This window comes from Takifugu rubripes, chromosome 1, assembly GCF_901000725.2.
Source record: "Takifugu rubripes chromosome 1, fTakRub1.2, whole genome shotgun sequence".
NCBI classification, from domain to species: Eukaryota; Metazoa; Chordata; class Actinopteri; order Tetraodontiformes; family Tetraodontidae; genus Takifugu; species Takifugu rubripes.
In genome coordinates, this window is record NC_042285.1 from 14,598,614 (window position 1) to 14,623,439 (window position 24,826).

Sequence of the window (24,826 nt, forward strand, 5' to 3'; positions counted from 1 at the left end):
AGGGTGCCAATATTGATGAAGGCAGGTTCCACCCCTGGATGATTTGCCAGTTCATTGCAGGGCCCTACACAAGTATTTCTGGGTTTGATACCTTTGTCTGCACTGGGGTTGGACCGAGAACCCTCTGCTTCTCAGCCCAAACCCCAACAGACTGAGCTGCCACCACTCGTCTAGTTCATTTTCACTTTCTTTATTTTTCCAAACAAGTTCAGATGAAAAGTTATCACACTCCATTAAAAGACGACCTCTTAATGACACAGCTCTTTATCTTTCTTTAGCCAGTTAACGATCTTTGCTTCAGGGACAACCAAGGTGATCCCATCAAATGTTCAATTCTCTCTGGCAGCTGACTGACTGCTCTTCATACCAGCAGCAGGTCTATTCTTGCAAACACCCCCACTACCGTCAGTTGACCTGGGCTGACATATTTATTCTGTGGCGTGTGAAAGAAATACATCACAATTCCCAAAAGAGCACCTCAGCTTTATTTATTAAGAAAAATTGTTCAGAAATCATGCAGTTCATCTTTTGGAAACACACACTTACACGCAGACACACATTTTTCTTTAAAACCAATGTATAAAGACAATTCTTGACTCTCAATGATCTAAAAATAAGTAATTTGGGTGATGAAAGAAAAATAGTTCCAATATTTTCCTGATGACTTTGGTTTGGGCACGAGTTGACTCTGAAGGGGACAGATGTTATGCTACCACCCACCACCAGGGGGCGTCGATATGTTTGGATTCACATTCACTCCATCTTTTCATGGTCAAAGGATCAGACACCTGGACGTGGGAAAGGATCTGTCTGTCAGCCAGCACTGTTGTCTGGTTTTGGGACACTGGGTGGGGATTCTTTAGGTGCAAATTTAATACCATGGTCGCTACTGCACAGGACTCCCTTTGGTGTGACTGGGTGGTTAATGTGATGAGGCCTTTACACAGTACATGGCTTGTTCTGACATCAAAACAATATTTACACATTCACCATATAATAAATATGATAAAACTATTGCAATGTTTTCATATAAATATAAATATGCTGCCTGTAGGCCAAAAGGCACATGATGTGACCGACAGGACCAACAAAAGTGTGACCTGAAGTCTGCCTGGTCGGCCACTTTTGGCCCTTATTCTATCAACGGGTATATGTGGGGTATATACCTTTAATGTGTGTAACAGAAATATGTTTTTGCTGCTAATATTGCACATTACAGCTTGCGATTGACTCGCAGGTCCAACATAGCTGCATTATGAACAAAAGAAAGGAAAATACAATTAACAGAGACAATAAATTGTTCCTGTTTTCAGTACATATGAGAAGCGTCTGTAATATATGGTACTAGCTTATGAATAGTGGTGAAACAGCCCGCTATTACAGGGTATATTTGAATAAATTCACATATTTATCTTAAAGTCCTCATTACATCAGATCTGTTCATTCTCATGCCATCTAGATCAGTGCTGGGATGGCACAAACACTGCAACAACACTGGATCATGGTACACTGGCAAATACTTGAGTGAACCTTTTTTCCAACATGACACTAATTCTTAGTTGTTCTTCAGAAATCTGAATGATTGTATGGGATTTATCCTCAGCATCCTAAAAAATTCTGTCAGCAGCGTGTAAATCTAGTTTCTAAAGATGCCAACTGCTTGTATTAACCTGCAAGGCAAAATACTGAGTGCCGCTCAACGTTCCGGAGACCTGCCACGCTGATGGCTGACACCGACTGAGGTCACAGAAATACATCTATAACCTCTGAGCCCCCTTTCACATTGATCACTCGGACAGGTTGATAAAAGAAGTGTGCTGATGTGGAAGCTCATGCTGCACAAAGCAGCCATATGAAAATAAAACGGGGCTCCACACAGGTTTTAAATAACATGGTTCTGGGATAAAAGCTCGGTCGCTGTTGTGCGAGAGACTCCACAGATGTCAGTGAAATCACCTTGACCATCAGCCTTTAGTGCAGATGCTACGTATGGTGGACTTCGTGGAACATCAGCTCGCGAGGGATGGGCGTCTCTGCACCGTGAACTTTGGCAGCACGATGCTCAAATGCTGAAACCATCTGTTTCACCACCTCATCGAAGAAGACATGAGCGAGCTGAGAGTGCAGGAGGGAACGAAACTCGAAAGAGATCTGAGGAGAAAGAAAGAAGTTGGTTCCTCCCACAGCCAAAAACATGAAGCGGCAGGATAAATTCTTCCAGACATATTTCAGGGGTGCACTGCAGTTAGCAAAGTATGTCACATCAAGAACATCTTACTTAACCTTGCATGCAACTTATGCTAAACCCAACCTTTTTAGAGGAAAACGCTGTTTGAGATTAACAGAGCTGAAATTTCAGAGGTTTACAACATTAGCTGTATACTTACAGAAAAATCCACTGTACAGGTACGAGGGTAGCCAGGGATGCCGGGGCTGAAACGCCAAACTGTCTCCAAGTGGTTGAACAGTTTCCCCTCTGAACAAGACGCCTGTGTAGGAACATTCGTACTCAGATTCTACATTTCACGATTACAAAACATTAAACTAAACATTACTAGATTCAGCCCATTTTTGGGTAGGTACTTTTAATTTCCAAGCAGGGTTGTTTTCATCAACGATGACAAATTTATGTCATTAAAGCCCCCTTTTTCATGACGAAAACAATAAATCCACAACATTTGTGTGTATTGTGCTTGTAATATTTCAAGTAAAACCTGAAATTATCTGCAAGGCTGCTGCTGCCACCTGTGGCGTGCAGTACACATTTAGCACAACACCCCTGCAGTCACTCGTGCCCGGCTGATATTTTTTAACATATCACATACAAACAATGTTACTTGACAATTGACTCCTGATCATTTTCACAGTAAGCTTATAGTAATATAGTCCTGGTGAAAATGGGCTGCTAACTTCAGGCCAAACCACCCTTAATGCACTAGCTTATGTGTTTGTTACTATACTATACCAGAACATGCAGGATTTATGGCTGTGCAGGTGTGTTGTCATATGGACCCATAACTGAGTGAGTGACTGAACCATGGAGGAAACTGTAGCATTTCAGACCAGTTGAGCATATGTGTTCCTCTTCCATTGCTCATATTTTGGGCATGTGTATGTTCATTGCACTTAAGAGAAGCCTTATAAATAAAGCCACAATTGCAGAAGTAAGAATGCTTTTGGCTTTTTCTGCCCAACGGCCAATACTTATTGACCCAAATTAATTTGTAAAGAGACTAATAGCTTCTTTTTTTGTTGGTTTCACAAAGAAATGATCAAAACTGGACTAAAACTATCAGATATAAAAATGAGAACAACTGAACTAAAACTAAGAACCATTTCAGTCCAAAACACCAAGACTAAATCTAAAATGGCTGCCAGAAAAAACACCATTTCCAAACAGACTGATATCCAATATTGGGCTATGACTCCAGTTTGAACCTGTTTGACAGGCTTGGACTACTAAACTGTGCACAATACTCCCTAGTTTGGCCCATATTACTGTCAATGCCATTGCATACAATATAAAGGGAGTAGACTCATTGGAGCCTTTTCCTTTTCAAGGAATAAGCATAACGAACAAAAAGGAATTTGAGTAATGATCAGCTGAAATTGAGTTGATTAGATGCTCTAGTGGGGAAAAGTTATTGATTAAAAATGATTTATTTATTTTTTACATACATAACATACATACACACACACACACACACAGAGAAAAGAAATCTGTATTCCAACCTTTCAGATTTTATGAATTTTTTTGCCAAAATAAGCTATTTTTAAGTCACCTTGTTGTGCCAAATATCTGAGAAGAAATCCAGAAATACACACTAAATGTTTCTGCCTAACACACATCACCAAAGGTGTGACTGATGGTAGTTCCTCACCTTGACCAGATGTGGGCGCACCGTTGTAACGAGTGAGGTGTAAGTCTCCAGCATTGGGGGGAACCCCACAGCTAGCTTGGCCTTACAGAAACCAGCGCGCTTGAACACCACATCGGACTTCTTACACCAGGGGACAAAGAGGCGGTAATTCTCCACTCCAGCTACCACTTCATAGATCTCCTGCATGGAATACCTGGAAAAAGGAGAGTTCTAAGAACAGTTCTAGGCATGTGTGCAGATCTGCATGTCAGTCCGGTCACATCAGCTGGTGTGACATAACTTTGAAAGCTGGAGCTGGGAAGCCAGTGTGCAACAGCGGGAGCTTTATTTACTGCACTGTGCAGTTACATAACTTCCTTACTGTAATGGCATTATCTATTTACACAAGCCGCTCTAGAGGTTGTCATTTATTAATAGACCACCACCGAGAGCGACATAAAGTTTAAGGTCTGTCATCATCCATGTCTGTCACCAGTCACCGTTTGATTGCGATTGGTCGGGCAGGAAAAGAACTGTGCTGTAAACCACACAAGTTAGAAACAAAAAACAGAACTTACCCAATGATGCGCCTCTCTGAATATTCTTTCCTCTTGGAGAAAGAATCAGCCAGGTTGAAGAAACCATTGGAGGGCACAACCTGCCCTGGAACGGCGGCGCCAAGCAGGGGGGGCGTGCGAGTCACGAGGATACCACATGAAGACAGGTGCCTGATGGCAGGATATCTGCACAGTTTGAACAGACAACTGTGACATGCATCAGCACTGTAAAATGTATCCAAAATGCTGGTAAAATCCTGGTAAACAAAGGAATGTAGCTGTAAATGCAAATAATATGAATGTAAAAACAATCCATGCTTTTAAAGGTAATGGATGAAACTAATTTATTGCCGTGGGAAAGGATTTAAGTGCAAAAACTGCACTGACTGGGATGACATTGAAATGTCATTGGTGAAAAAAATAAATGACCGTGTTGTAAAACAAATTACATGTAAACAATTACTAAAAAAAACCCAAAAAACTGATGTTTTTCCATGTAAAATGAAAAGTCATAGAAGACTGGGGATAAATATGTACGGCACTCTCAAATACTTTAAACGATATAATTAACATACTTTGTGATTAACAATATGGATTCAGAAGAAAAAGGATCTCTTTATATGCACTAAATGATGCTGTGGAAAAGATAACTGGAATAGGAAATAATGAATACTCTGTAGGGATATTTTTAGCCCTAAAAAAGGTTTAATACCATTGATCACATTTTTTTTTAACAATTTAACAAGACTATGGAATCAGAGGACAAACACTTTTTTGGATAATCAGTTACCAACGTAATAGATGCCAACATGTACAGATAAATACCAAATCATCACTATTAAAAACTTAATGTGGAGTTCTCCAAGGCTAAGTGTTGAGACCATTGGTGCTTATTTTGTACATAAACAATATTTATGACGTTTCCAAAACCCGGAAAACAACTTTGCTTGCAGATGACACAAACGTGCTCTGTTGTGGGGACAACTTGGAACAACTCTTGGATACACTGAGGAATGAACTGCAGAAGCTGTAGAGCTGCTTTGATTTGGTAAACAACACCAAATATAAGCGAATCTTAACTTATAATATTTGGGAAGCAAATAATAAACTCAAACAAGAAAACCAGGATAAACAACGAAGTATGTGACATCAGATTTCTGGGAATAACAGAACAAATATAAATTATGTTGGAAATCATGTATAAATTACGTTAAATCAAAAACATCAAAATCAATAGCAAGTTACATAAAGTCAAAGAATTCCTAAATCAAAAAGGACTACAGATCTTGTAACTCCCAAAAATAACTTATCATCTGGATGTATGGGTTAACACAGAGAAGGGAAACAGACCAAATATTCACCCCTTAAAAAACCCCACAAGAACCACAACTAGCTGCACTTATAAAGAACAAACATAACCACTCTTCATCAAACTCAAAACACTCCAAGTCAAGGGTCAGGTTGATTTTAAAACTAAAAATGGGCAGCTAGTCTCTGAAAGTAGTTCCAAATGAGGGACAATCAGTACAATCTGAGGAGAATGTCTACCAATAGTCTGTTGCTTTCATCCTTGGTTTTCCTTTTGTTGTCATTTTCTCTTTCTCTTTTCATCATACTGTGATTAACCAGGTTTAAAATTGCTTTGAATAATTAAATCCTAATGCTAACCCAAACAAACAATGATTAGATAAAACTGGAATGCATCAGGCACCGTTTTAAATTGATTAATCAGGCTTCATTCACAGTTACCTTGTGATTAATCTGATTTTTGTACGTGATACCAAGCTTTCTTCAGCCGCAGGGAGAGACAGTATATCAGACTGATGTGTGGCAGCTATTGAGCATAAAACATCTTTTATTAAGAGTTAGTTTGCTAGCCCATTTTCCTTCACTCCTCATTTTAGATTTTCCACATATTACTTGATATAATTGCAAAACTATTTTGTCTGACGAAGTAGCTGTTGGCCACACACATTATGCCTCTGACGTGATGTGGCCTGGTGCCACACGAATGATCTGAAATGAAATATACGTTAATAAAGAGTAAATATTTGACTTTGGTAAAAGTCTATAGGGCTGCTTCAGAACATGTGATGCCTTAGTACATTTTTTTATGCAGGTGTTTAAAAGGTTAAAGTCAATCCCAGCAAATTTCTAGAGATCACTAGTGCATGGTGATAACCTCACTATACCAAGTGTTCTCTTAAAAGGGAGAGGAGAGACAGAAGACCCTCTTATGTGAAGAGAAGAAACAAAGGATATCTTTTATACCCTGCTTTCTTACTACTCCTACATGATATCATGGCAAGATTGCCCATTTATTTAATAACTGTTAAGTTATTTGCACTGTCCATTATCAGAACCCTATACACTTAATTTTACCGACCATTAATGTCTCATCATTTAACCTTTTTAAGGTATATTCTAGAAGTATCCGTGCAAATAACTTTTACTAAACCGTGTTGTCAGCATATGTCTTGCTCAAGTTTCAGTTCTAGGTATTTTAGAATGCTACTCGGAAACAATAGAACGGTGTTGAACTGCAGCAGGGTAATGGCAGTCTATTGCGACATGAGAGGCAACACAAAAATAACTTAAATAGGGTTAAAACGCGTTTTCTTACCGGGACTATAAAACGCCGCTGTCGCTGCTTCCTTGACAAGTGACGTGTTTGTCAGCAAATGCAGAGTAATTGACGAAAATTAAGGTAAAGTTGTACCTGACGGTGCTGCTGCTCTGGACGTCTCTGGCTGAACAACCGAACCTTTTCATGCAATCAGCCACTTGTCGAAGTCGCCATCCACCTCTCGCCATGGTGGTTTATTGACCAATTTCTTCGTTCGGGCGGACGGACATGGTCAGACGCGGCTATATCCGCCTTCCTGACGTCACGTCAATCGCCCAATAACGCCCCACTATTGGACAGATGGTGTCCATGGAGACGTTTCATTGGTCAATCCGCCCGTTCGTCAAAATACCGTCCTGACGTCAGTCTCTTGCACCAACATGCACGCGCAGGAGTGTCACGGGATGTTGTCTCAGGTTTCACTGAGAAAGCATATTTATGGTCTGTTCTCAGGACAACATACGCTATATTGAGCGGCCTCTTAGATAAAAGGTAATTCCTCAAATATTTTCAACCAGTGGAAAAAGGACATCATTTCAAGTTCTCTCAGGCAGTGCACTATACATAGTATTCTTTAGTTATTCTTTTAGTTTTATTATTTTATATTCCTGCTAAATTATGCAGACTAACTTTTCCAATTCAAAGTCGTTTTCTTTCACCAGAATCTTAATACGAAACACCGGGGGGATATATATTATAATCGCGGAATTATTAACACCCACGCAAAAGCTTTATATTTATTTTCTAGCTTTAATAATTTGTCAAAAATCTTAAAGAATATGAAAACAATCCTTAAAAATATCGTTGATTTCCATTTAATTTCAAGTAAATTTACAAGAAAATCCTAGTTACTTTTTTTAAAATTACACTTAAAGAAGACATGTTATTATTCTACTTTTACTGCTGTTTTTTAAAGGATCGAGGCAAACTATATGCACAAAATATATATGTTACAAAAACAACGTAAAAAATTTGTAACGCCAAAAAAAAGAATTGACATCTCATGGGTTTTAGGAACCAGTCAAAAGGAGGCGGAAGTATATAGTAGCAGACGTCCGGTTTGAGTGAAAGACCATCTGCAACAAAATGGCGGCGATCGCCAAAACTCACGAAGGTTGGTGTCTAAATTTTAAAACATCAAAGAATTATTTCTATACCATTTTAAACCTTACTACGTGTGTACTTGCTAAATACCCATTTATGTCTTTTGGGGCCATATATACTGTATATTTATGGTCGAACACTAGAACTAGGCCGCAGTACGACGCAACGAGGGCGGCCTACTCGGATAATGGCGCTGATTGCAAATCGGCTTTTAAGTTGCCATCTTTGTTTGCATTCAGAAATAAACTTTTTTGTTTCTGTATTCCGAATCTTTCGCATGTGGTCTTCCGTTCAATAACAATTTGTCAGAGATCACTTGAAATTGTGCTTTGGCCCTTCCAATAAAGCTAGCTGATTGTTTTGAGCGCACCGCTCGGCTACACGTTGCAGAACCCCCAACGTTAAACGTTGACGCGCGTTATTATTTTAGCTCTTTCTCATCGTATTTATTTATTTATTTATTTTTTTCCTTTTTAGACATCGAGGCCCAGATCCTTGAAATTCAAAGTAAAAAGGCCACTCTGGTAGAGGAGGGACAGCAAGGAGTGGGCCTTGACTCCACTGGCTTTTATGATCAAGAAATCTACGGCGGTAGCGACAGCCGCTTCGCAGGATATGTCACATCTATTGCTGCCAATGAACAGGAGGAAGTAAGTATTTCCACCACAATTGTAATGTATATTTAAGCTCTCATTTTTACCTGTACAACTCTGGAAATATTTTTTGGAGCTTGACTGCTCCAGTTTGTTTGTGGCATATAGACTGGAAGAGTCTTGCATTTTAAGCAAGACTTGACTAGATCACCTTTTTTCTTTAGGACGACGAAGAAGATTCTTCAACAAGCTTGCTGGGACAAAAGAAGCCAGGATACCATGCACCTGTGGCAATACTTAATGCCATTCCACAGTCAGATGAGCAAGTATGTGGTCACCATTTTTTTTGTAGATTAATTCTATTTTGCACTTCATGTTTTGTCTTTATCATTACTTAATGAATCCTTTCCACCTTTTTTGCAGTATGATCCATTTGCAGAGCATCGTCCACAGAAGATTGCTGACCGAGAAGATGAATACAAACAACGTCGCAGGCAGATGATCATCTCTCCTGAGCGTCTGGACCCTTTTGCAGATGGTAAATTATAGTTTTTCTTCATGGCTTCCTCATTTCCCCCAGTTTTCTTGGGTCACACGTTATGACACCCCTCCATGACGACCAGTGGTTTCACATACACTTTTACTGTTCAACCCTTCGACCACAATGCAATAACTTGCTACCCAAATTATGTTGTCCCTGTGGTTAATCCCCTTGTGGTCCTAGAAGATTTTGTAGTTGCACATTTTTCACTGTACATTTGATCAGGCCATATTTTATTTATGCATAAGTGACAGTTCTGTCGCTATGTGACCATTGCAGGGTTACCATGTTGTTAATGGGGCTTTGGTTAGGGAATGACTCCAACAATTCACCTAACATAAGTGGGTTGCAGATGGGTTGTGTGTGAGTCGAAGGGTTAAAGTGCTGTGTCATATAGGATTTAGGTTATCCCAGCCAACGGCCTAAGTTTAGTTATAGATCACAAGCAACGTGGCAGCAAATGGACACCATTTTAGTTTTAAGAGTGTAGTGGTGTTACTTGAAATATTCAATACATAACTGAAAAACAGGTTACAAAATATGAACTGTACAATTTACTCAGTCATTCCCGTGTCTTAATTTATCCTCAGTGGTGTCAATTCATTCACCAATGGCTAGGGCTGGGTACCAAACATTTCTGTTTAACTTTGAGCAGTATTTGCTACATAGACAAATTTGTTTTCCATTCACTATTGATAAGTATATTTTCTAAATTCATTACATCAAATATGTCTAATTCATTCTGTATTGACTTTATTATTGGTATTGCCTTTTTATCTTTTATAATGATGTGTGCATTCTTTTGTATTTTAGAACCAATGGTGAGCGTAAATTACCTTTTTATTATGCCTCTAACGAACATAATAAAATACACTAAAATGTTGGGCCCAAGCTAAACTAGTATTAAAATTGGTCATCTCTCACGACTGGGTTGAAATTTCATGGGGAATATAAATGCACAATTATCTCTAGTTAGTGTCTTAATTATTTTAATAATTGTACTGGCAAAATAATAGAGGGATTTTAGTTCTTTGTGTAGTGGGTTTAATGTGTCTTCATTTCAATGGAGCCTAACTTTTTGTGGTGTGCACTAATCAGTAAATTATATTTATGTAGAATTTGCTTGTTAAACTCTATACTTTTAAGTTGATGCTTTTCCTCGGGCACTAAAGGACTGACAAAATGCTGTATTGATTGGACAGTTCGATGTTATAGTGGATACGCTGCAGTACAATTTTTCGTTTTGGCATCTCCAGGCTGTTTCATTCTCTTTTCACTGTCTTCCTTTCAAACACATGATGTGCTTCAGTACAAAACTATATGAAATATTGCATTGGACAGTATATACAGCATTAATGTTGTGTTCCTCCACTTTATGACATTCAAACTGATGTTGATCACAGCCTCTTAAATGCTCAGACCTTAGATTTAGATGCACAGTTGTATGAATGGATTGCAGATTTCTGGAAGTTTTACCTAATGGTTGAAGTGGGGTTCTTTTACTAATTTTTTTTTTTTTTTTTTTTTACTGATTTGTCTTGACATCCTCTTTTGTGGTTCTCCTTATCCAAACTGGGTCCAGATAAGCCTCCAAGATACTGTTTAGATTTGTTGAAATAACTGGTACATTGGTCAGTTAGAGCCTCCACACAATGTTAAGTCCCATTGCACTAACACCCACAGCATCATTACAATGAAGACCAACTATTCAAATTTTTTGTTAGGTAAATTGGAACTACAATTGAATAGCATTGATCATTCAATGCTATTACCCAGCCCTGCCACTGGCTAGTTAATAAACTCATATTTTGTTTTGAGTTTTGGGTTATTGTACGGAAAGGAAATCGACTTTTTTTCAACCGAGTATAGAATTGATGCTTTATTTTTGACACCATAAATAGTTCTAGGCTACAGACTAGCGCTCAAGTGTCCTGACTGTCTTAATTGCGGAGTAGTCGAGGCAAATCTGAAGCCTGCATGTAGCGACAGCACTTACTGTACAAAGTTGTTGTGTAAATATATTTTTATTTTACAACTCTGTAAAATAGAAATATGTTATCAAGAAAAATGTGTACCAAAATACCACAGGCCCATACTAACTGTCCTTAATTTCTCTCCTACAGCAGTACTGCTTTGCCAGTCCTGTACTGCACTCTGTTAAGGGTGCAGCGACTCATCCTGTGTAGGTTATGGGGACAATACACATGTCAGTTTGATCAGGCTGCTCCATTTTAGATTGGATTCACAATGGCTTGAATTGGAAGGCCACAGCACATATTCATTTTTATACTTTGTAATGGCATTCTTGGAACTATATTGGGAATATTTTGGTTGTCTGGACCAGTCTCAAGTGAGGTTTTTTTTGTAGTTGCGCTAATGCCCCACTGTTTTTCATTGCCATTAAATCAATGCAGCAGAGGTGGTGTAATATTGTGTGTGAGTTCAAATCCTTTTAAAAGTGTTACTAATGGCAAAGAGAAATTTTCTAGGCTTTTCTGCCGGTTGAAGGCTGACTGCAGAAGACCCTTGGCACTGAAAGTGTACGTATTCTGAAGAGCATAGCCCAGGACCCCTGCATCACTGCTGACTAAATCATTTTAAAACACAAAAAACCCAGCTCTTCTCTTTATCTATTTGCTTGTTTTTCATTAAAATACTATGACTGTAAGAGCCATTGTATATTTGTATGTAATTTGGTAGGTAACGTTGATAAGAACAGATATGTAAGTAAATGTTTATAATGAGTTAGTTGAATTGTCTGTGCTTGTTCTACTGGGTTGGAGGAGTGTGTTCTGATGATGTTCCTTTTGTTTTTATTCATGCTCTCTTGCACAGGGGGCAAAACACCGGACCCCAAGGTACAAGTCAGGTCATATGTGGATGTCATGTTGGAGCAGAACCTCTCCAAAGAGGAGGTGAGTTATTTCCCCTTTTACATTAATGCAAGGCTCTGTATCTTTGCTGGACTGTGTGTGTGTGTATATGTATGTATATGTATGTAACATGTTCTAAATTTCCGTTTGTCCAGAGAGAAATCCGTCTGCAGCTGGCAGAGAAGGCCAAGTCAGGGGATCTCAAAGCTGTCAATGGCTCAGTGTCCTCCCAGGCTGCCGCAAAACGGAAGCGCCGATGGGACCAGACAGCTGACCAAACCCCCTCTAATGCTACACCCAAGAAGATGTCCAGCTGGGACCAGGCCGACTCCACTGCGGAGGTGGGTCACTCTTGAAAATGATACCTATTCTGGTGGATTCAGACATTTCACATCATTTTTGGTTCTCTATAGACTCCTGGCCATACACCAGCACACACTCCGGTAAACAGCCGATGGGATGAAACCCCAGGTCGCCCAAAAGGAAGCGAGACACCAGGGGCCACCCCTAGTACCCGCATGTGGGACCCCACGCCAAGTCACACACCTGCTGGAGCCGCCACACCTGGGAGAGATACACCCGGCCATGCCACACCAGGACATGGTGGAGCCACGGGAAGTGTGCGTAAGAACCGCTGGGATGAAACCCCCAAGACCGAGAGGGAGACCCCGGGACATGGAAGCGGCTGGGCTGAAACGCCTCGCACGGATAGGGGAGATGAATCTGTTGAAGAGACTCCCACCCCAGGTGCAAGTAAGAGGAAGTCTCGGTGGGATGAGACCCCAGCCAGTCAGATGGGATCCTCAACACCACTACTGACCCCAGGAAAAACGCCGATAGGAACACCTGCTATGAACATGGCCACGCCAACACCAGGTAAATAATCCTTCACGTTTATTTATATATTTTTACTTCCAGTATTATCAATACCTAGTCCTATCTTTTAAAAAAAAATACAGTACTGCTTTAAGGTCTTGCACATGGATTTACTTAATTTAATTACTGCCTCGTCTATTTGTTCATCATTAATCGAAGAGGCTGTATTTGCAGAATACAATGCCTAACTATAAACCTTAACCATGGCTCCTTAGGTGCCCCAGTCCTAGCTATTGTTAATCATTTCACTTTGTTTTCATCTTAGGTCACCTGATGAGCATGACTCCAGAGCAGCTCCAAGCATGGAGGTGGGAGAGAGAGATTGATGAGAGGAACCGACCTCTCACAGATGAGGAGCTTGATGCCATGTTCCCAGAGGGATACAAGGTTAGTCTTCTTATTGCTTTTGAATCTCCATTAGGAAAAAACATTTCATTAACACTCTGCTTCTGTTCAGGTCCTGCCTCCCCCAGCAGGTTATGTGCCCATCCGTACTCCAGCCCGTAAGCTTTCAGCTACACCAACTCCTATTGGTGGCATGACAGGCTTCCACATGCAGGTAGAGGACCGCTCAGTAAAACAGATGAACGACCAGCCTTCAGGAAACCTCCCCTTCCTTAAACCTGATGATATTCAATACTTTGACAAACTACTGGTGAGAATCTTTAAAAAAAAATTATATGGAATTGCGGAAACATCAGTCATGTTTGTACTGTCATGACTTCTACATTTTGTTATCACCTGTGTGTCTGCGTAGGTTGAGGTGGACGAGTCCACACTCAGTCCAGAAGAGCAGAAAGAAAGGAAAATCATGAAACTGCTACTGAAAATAAAGAATGGAACACCCCCCATGAGAAAGGCAAGTTGGATGTTTTGGTTTTTATGAATTAAAGGTTTTCCAGCTATTATGACTGTTGTTAAAAAATGAAGAACTTATATTAAAATAGTTCTGTGATGGTCATATCGGCCAATGCCGTCCTCTCTGTCATTGTAGGCAGCCCTGCGTCAGATCACAGACAAGGCTCGGGAGTTTGGAGCAGGTCCCTTGTTCAACCAAATCCTGCCATTGCTCATGTCACCTACACTGGAGGACCAGGAACGCCATCTGCTGGTCAAAGTTATTGACCGCATTCTTTACAAACTAGATGATTTGGTGCGCCCATATGTGCACAAGGTATGTTCAGTGCAAGATGAGTGCAGTGTCTTTGTTTTTTTTCTTTTTGTTTTTCGTGGAAGGAAGTAACCTGTGTTTTTGTCTCGCCCTCACCAGATCCTGGTGGTTATTGAGCCCCTGCTGATTGATGAGGACTACTATGCCAGAGTAGAAGGAAGAGAGATCATCTCAAACTTGGCAAAGGTGATTATCCAGCATGTTCTGCTCAGTGCGAACCATTCTCGCCTGTTTGACCAATCCGTGGTCAGATCAGGGCTAGTTGTTCGCTAGAGGAAAACCAGCACGAGAGCTAGCTGACCTGACACACATGTCATTTCTGTTCTCACCCTGCACCTGCTGGTAACAAGTTTTATTTAAAAAAAGCAGTTTGGAACAATTACATAATTTTTCCACTATAGCAGTTATCGTTACAATTGATGCAGATCAATAAGGTCATTTGGTCTAGAAGCAATATCATTTTAATACTTCTTTAACATATTAAAATGCTTCTGCGTTTCAGGCTGCCGGTTTGGCTACAATGATTTCCACAATGAGACCTGACATTGACAACATGGACGAGTATGTCAGGAACACCACGGCCAGAGCCTTTGCTGTAGTGGCTTCAGCTCTTGGTATTCCCTCTCTCCTGCCCTTCCTCAAAGCTGTGTGTAAAAGCAAGAAGTCCTGGCAAGCCCGACACACAGGCATCAAGATTGTGCAGCAGATTGCCATCCTGATGGGCTGTGCAATCCTACCACACTTGCGCAGCTTGGTGGAGATTATTGAACATGGTAAACTGTTGTCAAACTTCACCTCTGTAATATTACAGATCTGAATCTTAACAGACCATTAAGATTCCTGTAACACATTTTTGACTTATTTAAACAGAACATAATGGTTTTAACTCTTTTTCTCCAGGTCTGGTGGATGAGCAGCAGAAGGTCAGGACTATCAGTGCTTTAGCTATAGCTGCACTTGCTGAAGCTGCTACCCCATATGGTATTGAGTCCTTTGACTCGGTTCTCAAACCACTGTGGAAGGGTATCCGACAACACAGAGGGAAGGTAAATAACCTGGGTTTAAATCTTATTTATGGTGGTGTTTGACGAAAGTACCTTGCAAGATCCACACCCAGCGCTTGGCCTGTATGTGGCTAGAGTGTGAATATTTCCTTGCTATAAAATCCCCTCAACAGAGGAGTTGATGCTGCCAGTTCAGGTCACAGAAAACCAATAATGCTCTGACAGCACCAGACAAAGTTCATAGAAATACTTTTAAACTAAGTTTGTGTTCATAATACATTTCTTCTTTCGGTCTTCAGGGTTTGGCTGCTTTCCTCAAAGCCATTGGTTACCTGATCCCATTGATGGATGCAGAGTATGCAAACTACTACACCAGAGAGGTGATGCTCATCCTCATCAGAGAGTTTCAGTCCCCTGATGAAGAGATGAAGAAGATTGTCCTTAAGGTGAGAGGCTTGTGTAAATGACTGTGTGAGGCAGTGTTCAGTGGAATAACCTTTAAATGAGTAGTAAAGCCTGTATATTGGGTGGTGATATTCCTATTGTTAACTTTTTCCTCCTTATAGGTGGTGAAGCAGTGTTGTGGCACTGATGGAGTGGAAGCCAATTACATTAAAACAGAAATCCTGCCACCCTTCTTCAAGCACTTCTGGCAACACAGAATGGCTCTGGACAGGCGCAACTACAGACAGGTTAGCAAACATGGAAGTTGGTTAGCGTAGAGCCCAATGACCCAGTTGCTTTTCTGTACTCCTGTTGCACATTTGTGATCAATTTTATTGTGCTGGCAGTTGGTTGACACCACAGTGGAGTTGGCCAACAAGGTGGGGGCCGCAGAAATCATTTCTCGTATCGTTGATGACCTGAAAGATGAAGCAGAGCAGTACAGGAAAATGGTCATGGAAACCATTGAAAAAATTATGGGCAACCTGGGTGCAGCTGACATTGACCACAAGCTTGAGGAGCAGCTGATTGACGGTATCCTGTACGCCTTCCAGGAACAAACGACAGAGGTGAGTGTGTCAAATAAGGTAATATACTACCACTCAAGGTAATAAATCAGAAAAGAATGCCAATACTAATGTATCTCTTCGGAGTATTAGTAATAAAAAGGACTGAAGGAGCTCTACCTGTTTTTTTGTGATTTAAAACACTTCTGTTTCTTCAGGACTCCGTGATGCTGAATGGTTTTGGCACAGTTGTAAATGCCCTTGGGAAACGTGTAAAGCCCTACCTGCCTCAGATCTGTGGTACAGTGCTGTGGCGTCTGAACAATAAGTCAGCCAAAGTCCGTCAGCAGGCTGCCGACCTCATCTCCCGCACAGCCGTGGTCATGAAAACATGTCAGGAGGTGAGGGTAGACGCACTCCAGCACCTAGACATGTTTAAAAAACAAAACCGAACTAATGTGTTTGTGTTTGGGGCTGCAGGAAAAGCTGATGGGTCACTTGGGTGTGGTGCTGTACGAGTACCTGGGAGAGGAATACCCTGAAGTGTTGGGCAGCATTCTGGGAGCACTCAAGGCTATTGTTAATGTTATCGGTAAGCGTGATCTTGATCACTCAGCAGTTGCGTCTAGATGACGCTTGTTTTTTTTTGTTGTTGCTGGAAACACCCAGGTTTAAGTCATGTTTGCATTTGTGTTTGCAGGCATGCACAAGATGACCCCACCAATTAAAGACCTGCTTCCTCGCCTCACTCCGATCTTAAAGAACAGACATGAAAAAGTGCAGGAGAATTGCATCGACCTGGTGGGGAGGATTGCCGATAGGTGGGTGGAATAATATTTGTAATTACAAAGACTGAGCATGTAGAGAGAGCTTTAACTGTGCATGTGTTTCAGGGGTGCCGAGTATGTGTCAGCAAGGGAGTGGATGAGGATTTGTTTTGAACTGCTGGAACTTTTGAAAGCTCACAAAAAAGCCATCCGCAGAGCTACAGTCAACACTTTTGGTTATATCGCAAAAGCCATTGGGTGAGTGGTTTTGTGGCCGACTTTTACATTTAAGAATGGATTCCCTTCAAAATATTAGCCGAAGAACAATTTACAAACATGTCATTGAATGAGTGCATGGGTGGAGGTTTCTTAGTATCGTGTGTTAACCGGTCCCTTTGTTTCTCCCCCCCCCCAGCCCCCATGATGTCTTGGCAACGCTCCTCAATAATCTGAAGGTGCAGGAACGTCAGAACAGAGTTTGCACCACTGTGGCTATCGCCATTGTGGCAGAGACCTGTTCACCTTTTACCGTGCTGCCTGCCCTCATGAACGAGTACCGCGTTCCAGAGCTGAACGTGCAGAATGGCGTGCTCAAGTCCCTCTCCTTCCTTTTCGAGTACATTGGAGAAATGGGCAAAGATTACATTTACGCAGTGACACCATTGCTGGAGGATGCTCTCATGGACCGGTGAGTGAAAGGAAACCTGTCCTCACTTCATCTGTTTCCACATGAGACTATTTCTTTTGTTAAAACACAAAATCCTTACAAATATACCACCTACACCTATGATCAAGTGAGTATTCCTTCAGAAATTCCGAATGGTAGATGTGAAGCCACGGGCGTTGTATGGAAAACAAAATTTGGTAATGAGTTCATATAATGCCTAAATCCTCTGACCTGGTGCCTTTCATTTTGCTCTCGCACTGTATGATAATTAAGTTGCATCTAGCTTGACCACATGACTAGTTGAGAAGCCACAATGTTGACCTGCTGTTTGTGACCTTCCAGGGACCTGGTCCACAGACAGACGGCCAGTGCTGTGGTTCAGCACATGTCTCTGGGTGTGTACGGCTTCGGCTGCGAAGATTCCCTCAACCACCTCCTGAACTATGTGTGGCCAAACGTGTTTGAGACGTCGCCTCATGTCATCCAGGCTGTCATGGGAGCCCTGGAAGGACTGCGGGTTGCCATCGGGCCCTGTCGCATGCTGCAGTACTGCTTGCAGGTAAGAACAATCAGACCGTCTTTTTCTTATTTCCACAATGTCCCCGTCATCCAAAGGGAATCTTGGCAACATATATCTCACATTAAATTCCTATGCATATCCATCCCATGATAAGGGATGTAAACCTATGATGTACTGTCTTACTCCAGGGCCTCTTCCATCCAGCTCGCAAGGTCAGAGATGTGTACTGGAAGATATACAACTCCATCTACATCGGCTCACAGGACGCCCTCATCGCCCACTATCCTCAAGTGTATAACGATGAGAAGAATGTTTACGTCCGCTACGAGCTGGAGTATGTCCTGTAAATATGAAACTTGTTTTCCTCCTTGAGTTATCTCTCTGTATCTTGTTCTATGGTTGAAATTTAGTTCCCATCAGAGGTCCCCACTGCTTCATTTTGATCCCACCTATTACATCATCCCTGAAAAAGAACATTGATTAAATAGAAGCACTGTAGTGTCTGTATTTTTTTTTTTATTTGAGTGTAAAAGGTTGTCATTAGATGAGTAAAATATCAGGCATAACTCTTTTGGCTTCGGTTCTGTTGGTGCATGATTAGCCTTTGTACCAACTTCTCAACACATTTCCATCCTTCACCTCATTAGACTGTTGCTTTAACTGGTAACATGTTTGTATACGACTCAATACTGTTTTAATGCAAAATAAACCATTTTAAACTTCGACCAGGTTTGAGAAGTGTTTATTAGCGCACAACCACAGTGCCAAAATATTGTTCCCCTAAATTGGTTACAGATGAAAGGACATTATTGGTCAACATTTGGTTACCGGTAACCGGAGCGTATAGATGTGTGGATGGGGCTTCTACTCTGGGGGTAAATTCTGCCATCACCTGCTTCCGTTGTAGGATCTCTGGTGTTGCCACCTGTTCATCTCTCCTGACGCATCCACATTTACATACTGTGGATTTCATATTTACACTGTATCAGTCATCCAAATACTTTTAAGCTCCTGAACATACAAGTGCTCCAGATGGCTGGAAATCTAGATTTAAAAAAAAAAAAAAGTAAAACCACCTGTGTAAATATGTAACAATCGCCTTGTGATTTAACAAACAGGTACATAGTTAATTAAAATAATCTAGCCATGGAGAGGGGACAGTAGTGTTTGAAAACATGCAGTTTAGAATTGCACACAAACATCCTAACGGGAGAGGGGTCTCAGACTGAGTGAGCTGCCCCCACGGGTGCTCTTGGGGGTTTAGCACCTTGCTCAACGGCCCCTCGTCAGTGTTTTGAAAGTATCCTGCTAACGGCCCAATGTTTGGTCCATAATAAAGACTTGAGCCAGAAACCCTCCCGCTCTGTCCTTTACAAACTGCTGCTAATTAACCAAGGATTCAGTAACACTCATCTATACGTATATGGAGAAATCGTTTAGCTGAAACCTGACAGGTCATGTGACAGCCGCTATTGTTAGCAAAATGAATAGATTTTATTATAAAAATTCAGGAAATCTTGAGAATGGGCCATTGAACAGGGGACTTGTAACCTTGTATTACTACTGCCTATATACTGCCTGTCTGGAAAAGTGGCATCTATTTCTGAAATACTGTTGGTCTACAACAGTATTTCATAAAAAAAAAATGAAAAGAAAAAACAATGAAATGTGCATTTTAGAAGCACTGGGATGCCGGAAAATTACTGAAGAGGACATCATCTGCACATATTCTGTTTTCAGGCAGTGATGTTGAAGTCATCATGCAGTCCTGGCAAAAAACGCACCATGCATGATGGAAGGAGTTTTGCTCTTTCGTATTCTTGCCCAGGAGCCTTCGTGTCACCATTAAAGCATTAAAGTTCTGCAGCTGTGCGGCTCATCACCAGGGAACCATGAACTCTGGAGCTCATTAAATATGCAAATGATCGAGAGCAGGACGGTGGCCCACCGGGAAGCATGTTTACAGAGAAACGAATTTTCAGCCATATTTGCACACAAACGCAGAGGGAACAGGCGAGACCCCCCGCACGTCTCCTCCTGCAGATATATTTGCTATATCGTGTCATAACCAGCAGGTTTTGTAGCAAGTATCTTCCAAACTGAGTTGGAGCCGCTGTTAGATTTTCGGCTTGACGTCTGCGCACAGGCTCAATGGAAAAACCTCCCCCACTCCGCTTCCATTCATTTATTTCAGTATTCCAGACAACTCTGCTGACCCAGATTTCCCCGCAGACTCAGGACCTGTGTTTACGCGTGTGCGTGCCGCTGCGTGCGTGTGCGTAAACGGGGGATGGCGCTGAGACAGGAAGAAAGCGAAGGCCCATGTTCTAAAGTTTGTCTGCCTACCAGGGTTTCATTTCCCTTCTCTACGATTATGTGTTTCTTTCTGCCTATGCAAAAGGAATTCGTTGTTTGCTTTTTTCGGGAATCTGAAAAAAACAACAACAATAACTAGCTACTGGATTTTAAAGGGGGGGGTCAGCAAATAGGGAGAGATGGTGCAGCTGCACTGGTGCTGAGGAAAAGGCTCAGTAGTTCAGGCAAAAGCAGAAGGTGAGAGGCAGCAGGAGGGGGCCAACGACAGGGGGAGACGTCAGTCAGGAGGTGGGGGGGGCGGCAGGAGGAGGAGGGGAGACGGCAGGAGGAGGAGGGGAGACAAGCGGACTTCCTGTGTGATCTCTGTTATGACCATCCTCTCCGGGAGGTTGGTACATTAGCCGCCCGGAGGAGAGGGACGTTTCTCCGGCTGCGAGTCAGATGTGCCGCAGCATCAGCCTTAAATGTGGATTGCTCACCCCGTCAACCCGTCCCCGCGTCCCGGCCCCCCGCGACTCGGAGCGGCCGCTTCTGCCCGGCACCGCTTCCATAGATAGCGCCGAAGAAGCCTCGTTGATGGCCGCGGTTCTCGGCCCGACCTACATTACCGCCGGCCCGCTGCGTGTCTGCTAGAGAGCCGCGGGAAAGCGCACCGCTTGCGGGTCGAGAGAGGCGGGAGGATCGGAGGAAGGTGCCCCGAGATGGCTGTTCTCAAACTGGCCGAGCAGGTTGGTGCGAGCCGCCGCTAGCTTAGCATGTCAGCCTGCATCTCCATGGATTTACCATCTCAGGCTGCCGTGTGGGAAAGCAGAAATAAACCCCATAAACCGTGTGATTCACGCGTAAAACTGCGCAGATCCACAACCGGATGCGTCTGCTCTTGTGCGCTTTATTTGGTAATAATGTAAATTGAGATTTGTATGCATCGGAATATTGAGTGATAAAGTTTTACAGCGCCAACAGCTGACGATTTCATGTTGTTAAATCTTTTAAAATGGTCATACTGATCTGTCATCATCGGTTCCTTATCTGTTCATTCTACTAATGAATGACATAATTAGTGGATTGTGCCACTATTTGTTCAATTGTGCAAGCATTTACTTTCATGATTATTAATGATTTTTTAAAATGTATTTTTACTATTTTATTGGAATGCTGTCAGAAAGTTGTGAAAACTGTTGATCGCCTGAAATTTTGTCCACATGACATGAAGTCAGCTGTCACACAGCTTTTATTTATACAAGGACATGAACATGTCCCAGACATTGCAGAACTAATCTGGAACTGTCCACTTTTGGTAGTGGGTCTAATTTGATTAGGGTAACGAGGGATACGTTTGGGGGCCCTATCTTCCTCTCACCTTCCTCATTTCCTGATGATTTCGGACCCTCGCTGGAGTAAAACTGACGATTCTTGTCATTTTACTTCTGCTTCACACTCAGCTGAGGGCTCAATGTCAGAAAGTTTAAACTGTATTTTTCTCCCTGCAGCTTTAAAACATGAACTCTCAATTCAACGCAAAGATAAAATGTTGTACCGAAGTTCCTATTTTTTAGTGAAGTCGTGTTGATAGCTGGTCCTTATATGAGTAACTTTTGGGGATGGAAGGGCAAAACGAGTGGGATGCGTTTATGACCTCTCAGTCTTGGCTTGGCAGGTCAGAGCGCGGGTTATTTAGAGGAAATGAAGAGCAGTTTTATATAATCCAGATCTGTACAGCTTCCTGTTGGTTTCAGACAAGTTGCTGATGGTGCCTGATAAGGGAATGTCTCAGCTATGCAGGCTTCTCGCCGTGTTTACACGGTTTTCTGCTGCCTTTCGTCATGAGCTGCTCTGCAGCAGCTCATGTCAAATCTATTGTATTTGATTTTTAAATTTATTTATTTTTTTACCTCCATGACAGTTATCGTTCGGCTTGTTTTGGCATTTGTTTATAAAAAATGTAAACTAAACATTTGTAAGCAGGTTTTTCTGAAAATTGCATCAGAGGAAAAGCTTAACGTAAACTTCAAGTGATGACTGCTGTTGGGCCGTGGCGTTATAACTCAGGGGTTTTGCTAGGAGATTTCTCTTTCTCTCTGTAATCACGCGTCCATTTTCCAGATTAAAATCATCTAAACTGTTTTTTCCGGTAACACTTTAGACGTAGTAACCATTAACTACCCGAATAAGGTCACAGTAAATGCTTTGTAATGAATTACGAAGTATTAACATTCTGTTAAAAAGCAGATAGATAATGGTGAATATGTGTACTCTAATCTAAAGTGTTACCAGCATATTGAAGTCATAATTCATGTACAATGCTGTCCTTAATCCTTATGGCCAACATAATAGATTATAGCTGGTGAGTTAGACGTGTTATAAATAGAGGATATGGTTGTGCACACTAAGGTCATAACAAGTGACATTGTATTGAATAATAAAGCATCAATATGCTGCCAATACCCATGTTAGTAAGCAGGTATCTAATGGTGAATATGGGCTTCCAGATCCAGAGCTTTATATATTGATCTATTATAATGCCGATATACACATAATGCATTAATTTTATGGTCTTTTTAGGTAGAGCAGAGACTGTTAATGCAAGGATGTTTTCCATTAAATTAGAGAAAAAACAATGGTTCTCCTCTGAACAAGAAATTGTCAGACATACATTATATTTCCATCAAAGAAAGGAGGAAGAAGCAGAGCGGCACAGGGTTCCATTATTCCGCTCGTTGGTTCTCAGGGTTATGCTGTGGGACTCCAAACAGGATGTCATGTGTACTGCTGAGCTTATGGCCTGGTGTGTATGCGGTGCACATCAGTCTCTGTATGTGTTTGGAATGAAAACATATGTAATCTGATTCAAGAATGCAATGGAGCGTGTGTGTGTTGGTGGGGAGGTAAGGTGAGTAAGCAGAGGAAATGCTTGTGGATCTAAATCAGGTGGATATCCTTATTGTTGATATAAAGCAGTATAGAAGCGCTTGCTGTCCTCTCATGGGCACTGTGGTTCTGTTGTAATACGTTTGCGGCAGGTGCCATTTTGCCTTGTGCTGTTATGTGTGAGGCTGTCAGGAAGTGTTGTGAGCAGCCTCAGAGGTGAACCTGTGGGACACAGTTCAAACCGTGCGGAAGGTCTCAGCCTTTTTCCACAATCTCTCCTGTTCCAAGCTAAACCAAAGATGTTTGTGCAGAAGTGGATCAACCTGTCTGTGGTGCTCTGACCCAGTTTGAAACTCTTGAAGGCAAAAACTACAAATCTATGAATTTTTCAGGAGCATCAGGGGTTCACGTGGATATCCAGTGGTAACAGATGCAGGCAGGACGTATTCAGGTGCTCGGGAAATGGTGTAGCCTGAGGGGGCTTTGAACTCATTCGGAGCGACCATCAAAATGAATATGATCAAGTGCTCTGAACCTGAAATATGTTCTTATTATGAATTAATGATGCAGATGCACTTTGCCAGTGTTGTAGTTAGCATGTCCTCATAAACGACTGCCACAGGCCCAATTCAGTGAGAACGGGTGGCACTTGTTCACTCAGTGTTCCTGTGTGCACCCAGGAAAATGCACAATAACTAGAACAATGAGAGTAAGGTCAAGGGTCAAGGGTAAAGGTTAGAAATGGAGGCTTATGCGAAGGGAGCAACAAGAACAGATAATGAACACTTGGTTGCCGATGCTCCGGGGAGAAACCCTCCAGTCTGTGGAGCCCTGGTGAGACTCATCAATGAATTGATCATAGACCTCTAACATGAAAAAGCTCCAGTGCGTCTTGCACCACATAAGTAGAGGGTGACTTCCTGCTCCTGGGCGTGAATGAGAACAACGACCTTTTATTGAAGATGAACACCAGAGCTCTTGTTTAACATGCACAGTAATGTCTCGACTTTCTGGGGATCCTCGCTGGCTCAGGGGCAGCTGTTGTCTCTGTCCTTGTTTCACAGGGAGCTCAGGCATCTTTTTATGGTTTGGTAGAAACAGGGAGGTTTTTCAGAAAGTCATGTGTAAATGAAACTCTGTAAATGAGGCTCCAGGCCTGTGAAGTGCCAAGAACCACACAAGCTGATTTCTCAGGTCGATTTAGCAAACACGTGGATTAGAAATCAAATGGTAGGTGATGTTAGCGAAGCGCGCCTCTCTGGATGGTTACTCAACAGGCAAGAGTCCACTGACGGCTTCCTGCAGGTTCACCACTGAGTGTTATCTGCTGTGAATGAGCAGAGTTTGTTGGTAATTTACATGTTTCTGTGGCTGCATTTGTTTATCTCTGGGTTTCATTTGTGCTTCATCAGCGAACAATATTGAGGAGGAACATTTGCTCTGTTAACAGCAGCGCTGCATCTGAATGGAATGCTTTAAGATGCAGTTTGACACCCTTAGGTGAAAAATGAGCCTGCTTTTAAACAGCTTTGC

General features: G+C 41.9%; 3 protein-coding genes across 7 annotated transcripts in view; 2 read left to right on the forward strand and 1 right to left on the reverse strand.

Moving 5' to 3' along the window:
* Positions 1–462: 462 nt before the first annotated feature.
* On the reverse strand, positions 463–7,303 carry coq10b (coenzyme Q10B). The gene is made up of 5 exons (XM_011607434.2): positions 7,137–7,303; positions 4,439–4,603; positions 3,882–4,074; positions 2,388–2,489; positions 463–2,151 (listed from the first exon to the last, which is right to left on the reverse strand). The coding sequence occupies exons 1-5, from the start codon at positions 7,229–7,231 to the stop codon at positions 1,984–1,986; spliced, it is 723 nt and encodes a 240-aa protein (XP_011605736.1). The 5' UTR covers positions 7,232–7,303; the 3' UTR covers positions 463–1,983.
* A 754-nt stretch (positions 7,304–8,057) lies between these two features.
* On the forward strand, positions 8,058–18,834 carry sf3b1 (splicing factor 3b, subunit 1). 3 transcript variants are annotated; one of them, XM_011607422.2, is made up of 24 exons: positions 8,058–8,157; positions 8,625–8,797; positions 8,965–9,066; positions 9,164–9,278; positions 12,117–12,196; positions 12,310–12,495; positions 12,568–13,030; positions 13,296–13,417; positions 13,488–13,685; positions 13,788–13,889; positions 14,025–14,204; positions 14,301–14,387; positions 14,704–14,974; positions 15,102–15,247; positions 15,505–15,651; positions 15,772–15,897; positions 15,997–16,218; positions 16,374–16,556; positions 16,636–16,747; positions 16,856–16,976; positions 17,049–17,180; positions 17,338–17,610; positions 17,932–18,148; positions 18,298–18,834. In XM_011607422.2, the coding sequence occupies exons 1-24, from the start codon at positions 8,130–8,132 to the stop codon at positions 18,454–18,456; spliced, it is 3,945 nt and encodes a 1,314-aa protein (XP_011605724.1). In that variant the 5' UTR covers positions 8,058–8,129; the 3' UTR covers positions 18,457–18,834. The 3 variants fall into 3 exon arrangements, with proteins under 3 accessions (XP_011605724.1, XP_029691008.1, XP_011605728.1); XM_029835148.1 differs by lacking the exons at positions 8,058–8,157; positions 8,625–8,797; positions 8,965–9,066 and adding an exon at positions 11,771–11,821 and having other exon boundaries at positions 9,264–9,278; XM_011607426.2 differs by lacking the exons at positions 8,058–8,157; positions 8,625–8,797; positions 8,965–9,066; positions 9,164–9,278 and adding an exon at positions 9,289–11,821.
* Positions 18,835–20,743: 1,909 nt separating this feature from the next.
* The window catches only part of ankrd44 (ankyrin repeat domain 44), a 20,382-nt gene continuing 16,299 nt past the window's right edge, over positions 20,744–24,826 (forward strand). For 2 of the 3 annotated variants that reach the window (XM_029839908.1, XM_029839916.1), the window contains exon 1: positions 20,745–21,153. In XM_029839908.1, coding sequence (XP_029695768.1) covers positions 21,127–21,153 — 27 coding nt within the window. In that variant the 5' untranslated portion in view covers positions 20,745–21,126. Of the gene's footprint in view, positions 21,154–24,826 lie in introns of all 3 variants that reach the window. The other variant, XM_029839904.1, reaches the window with a different exon arrangement.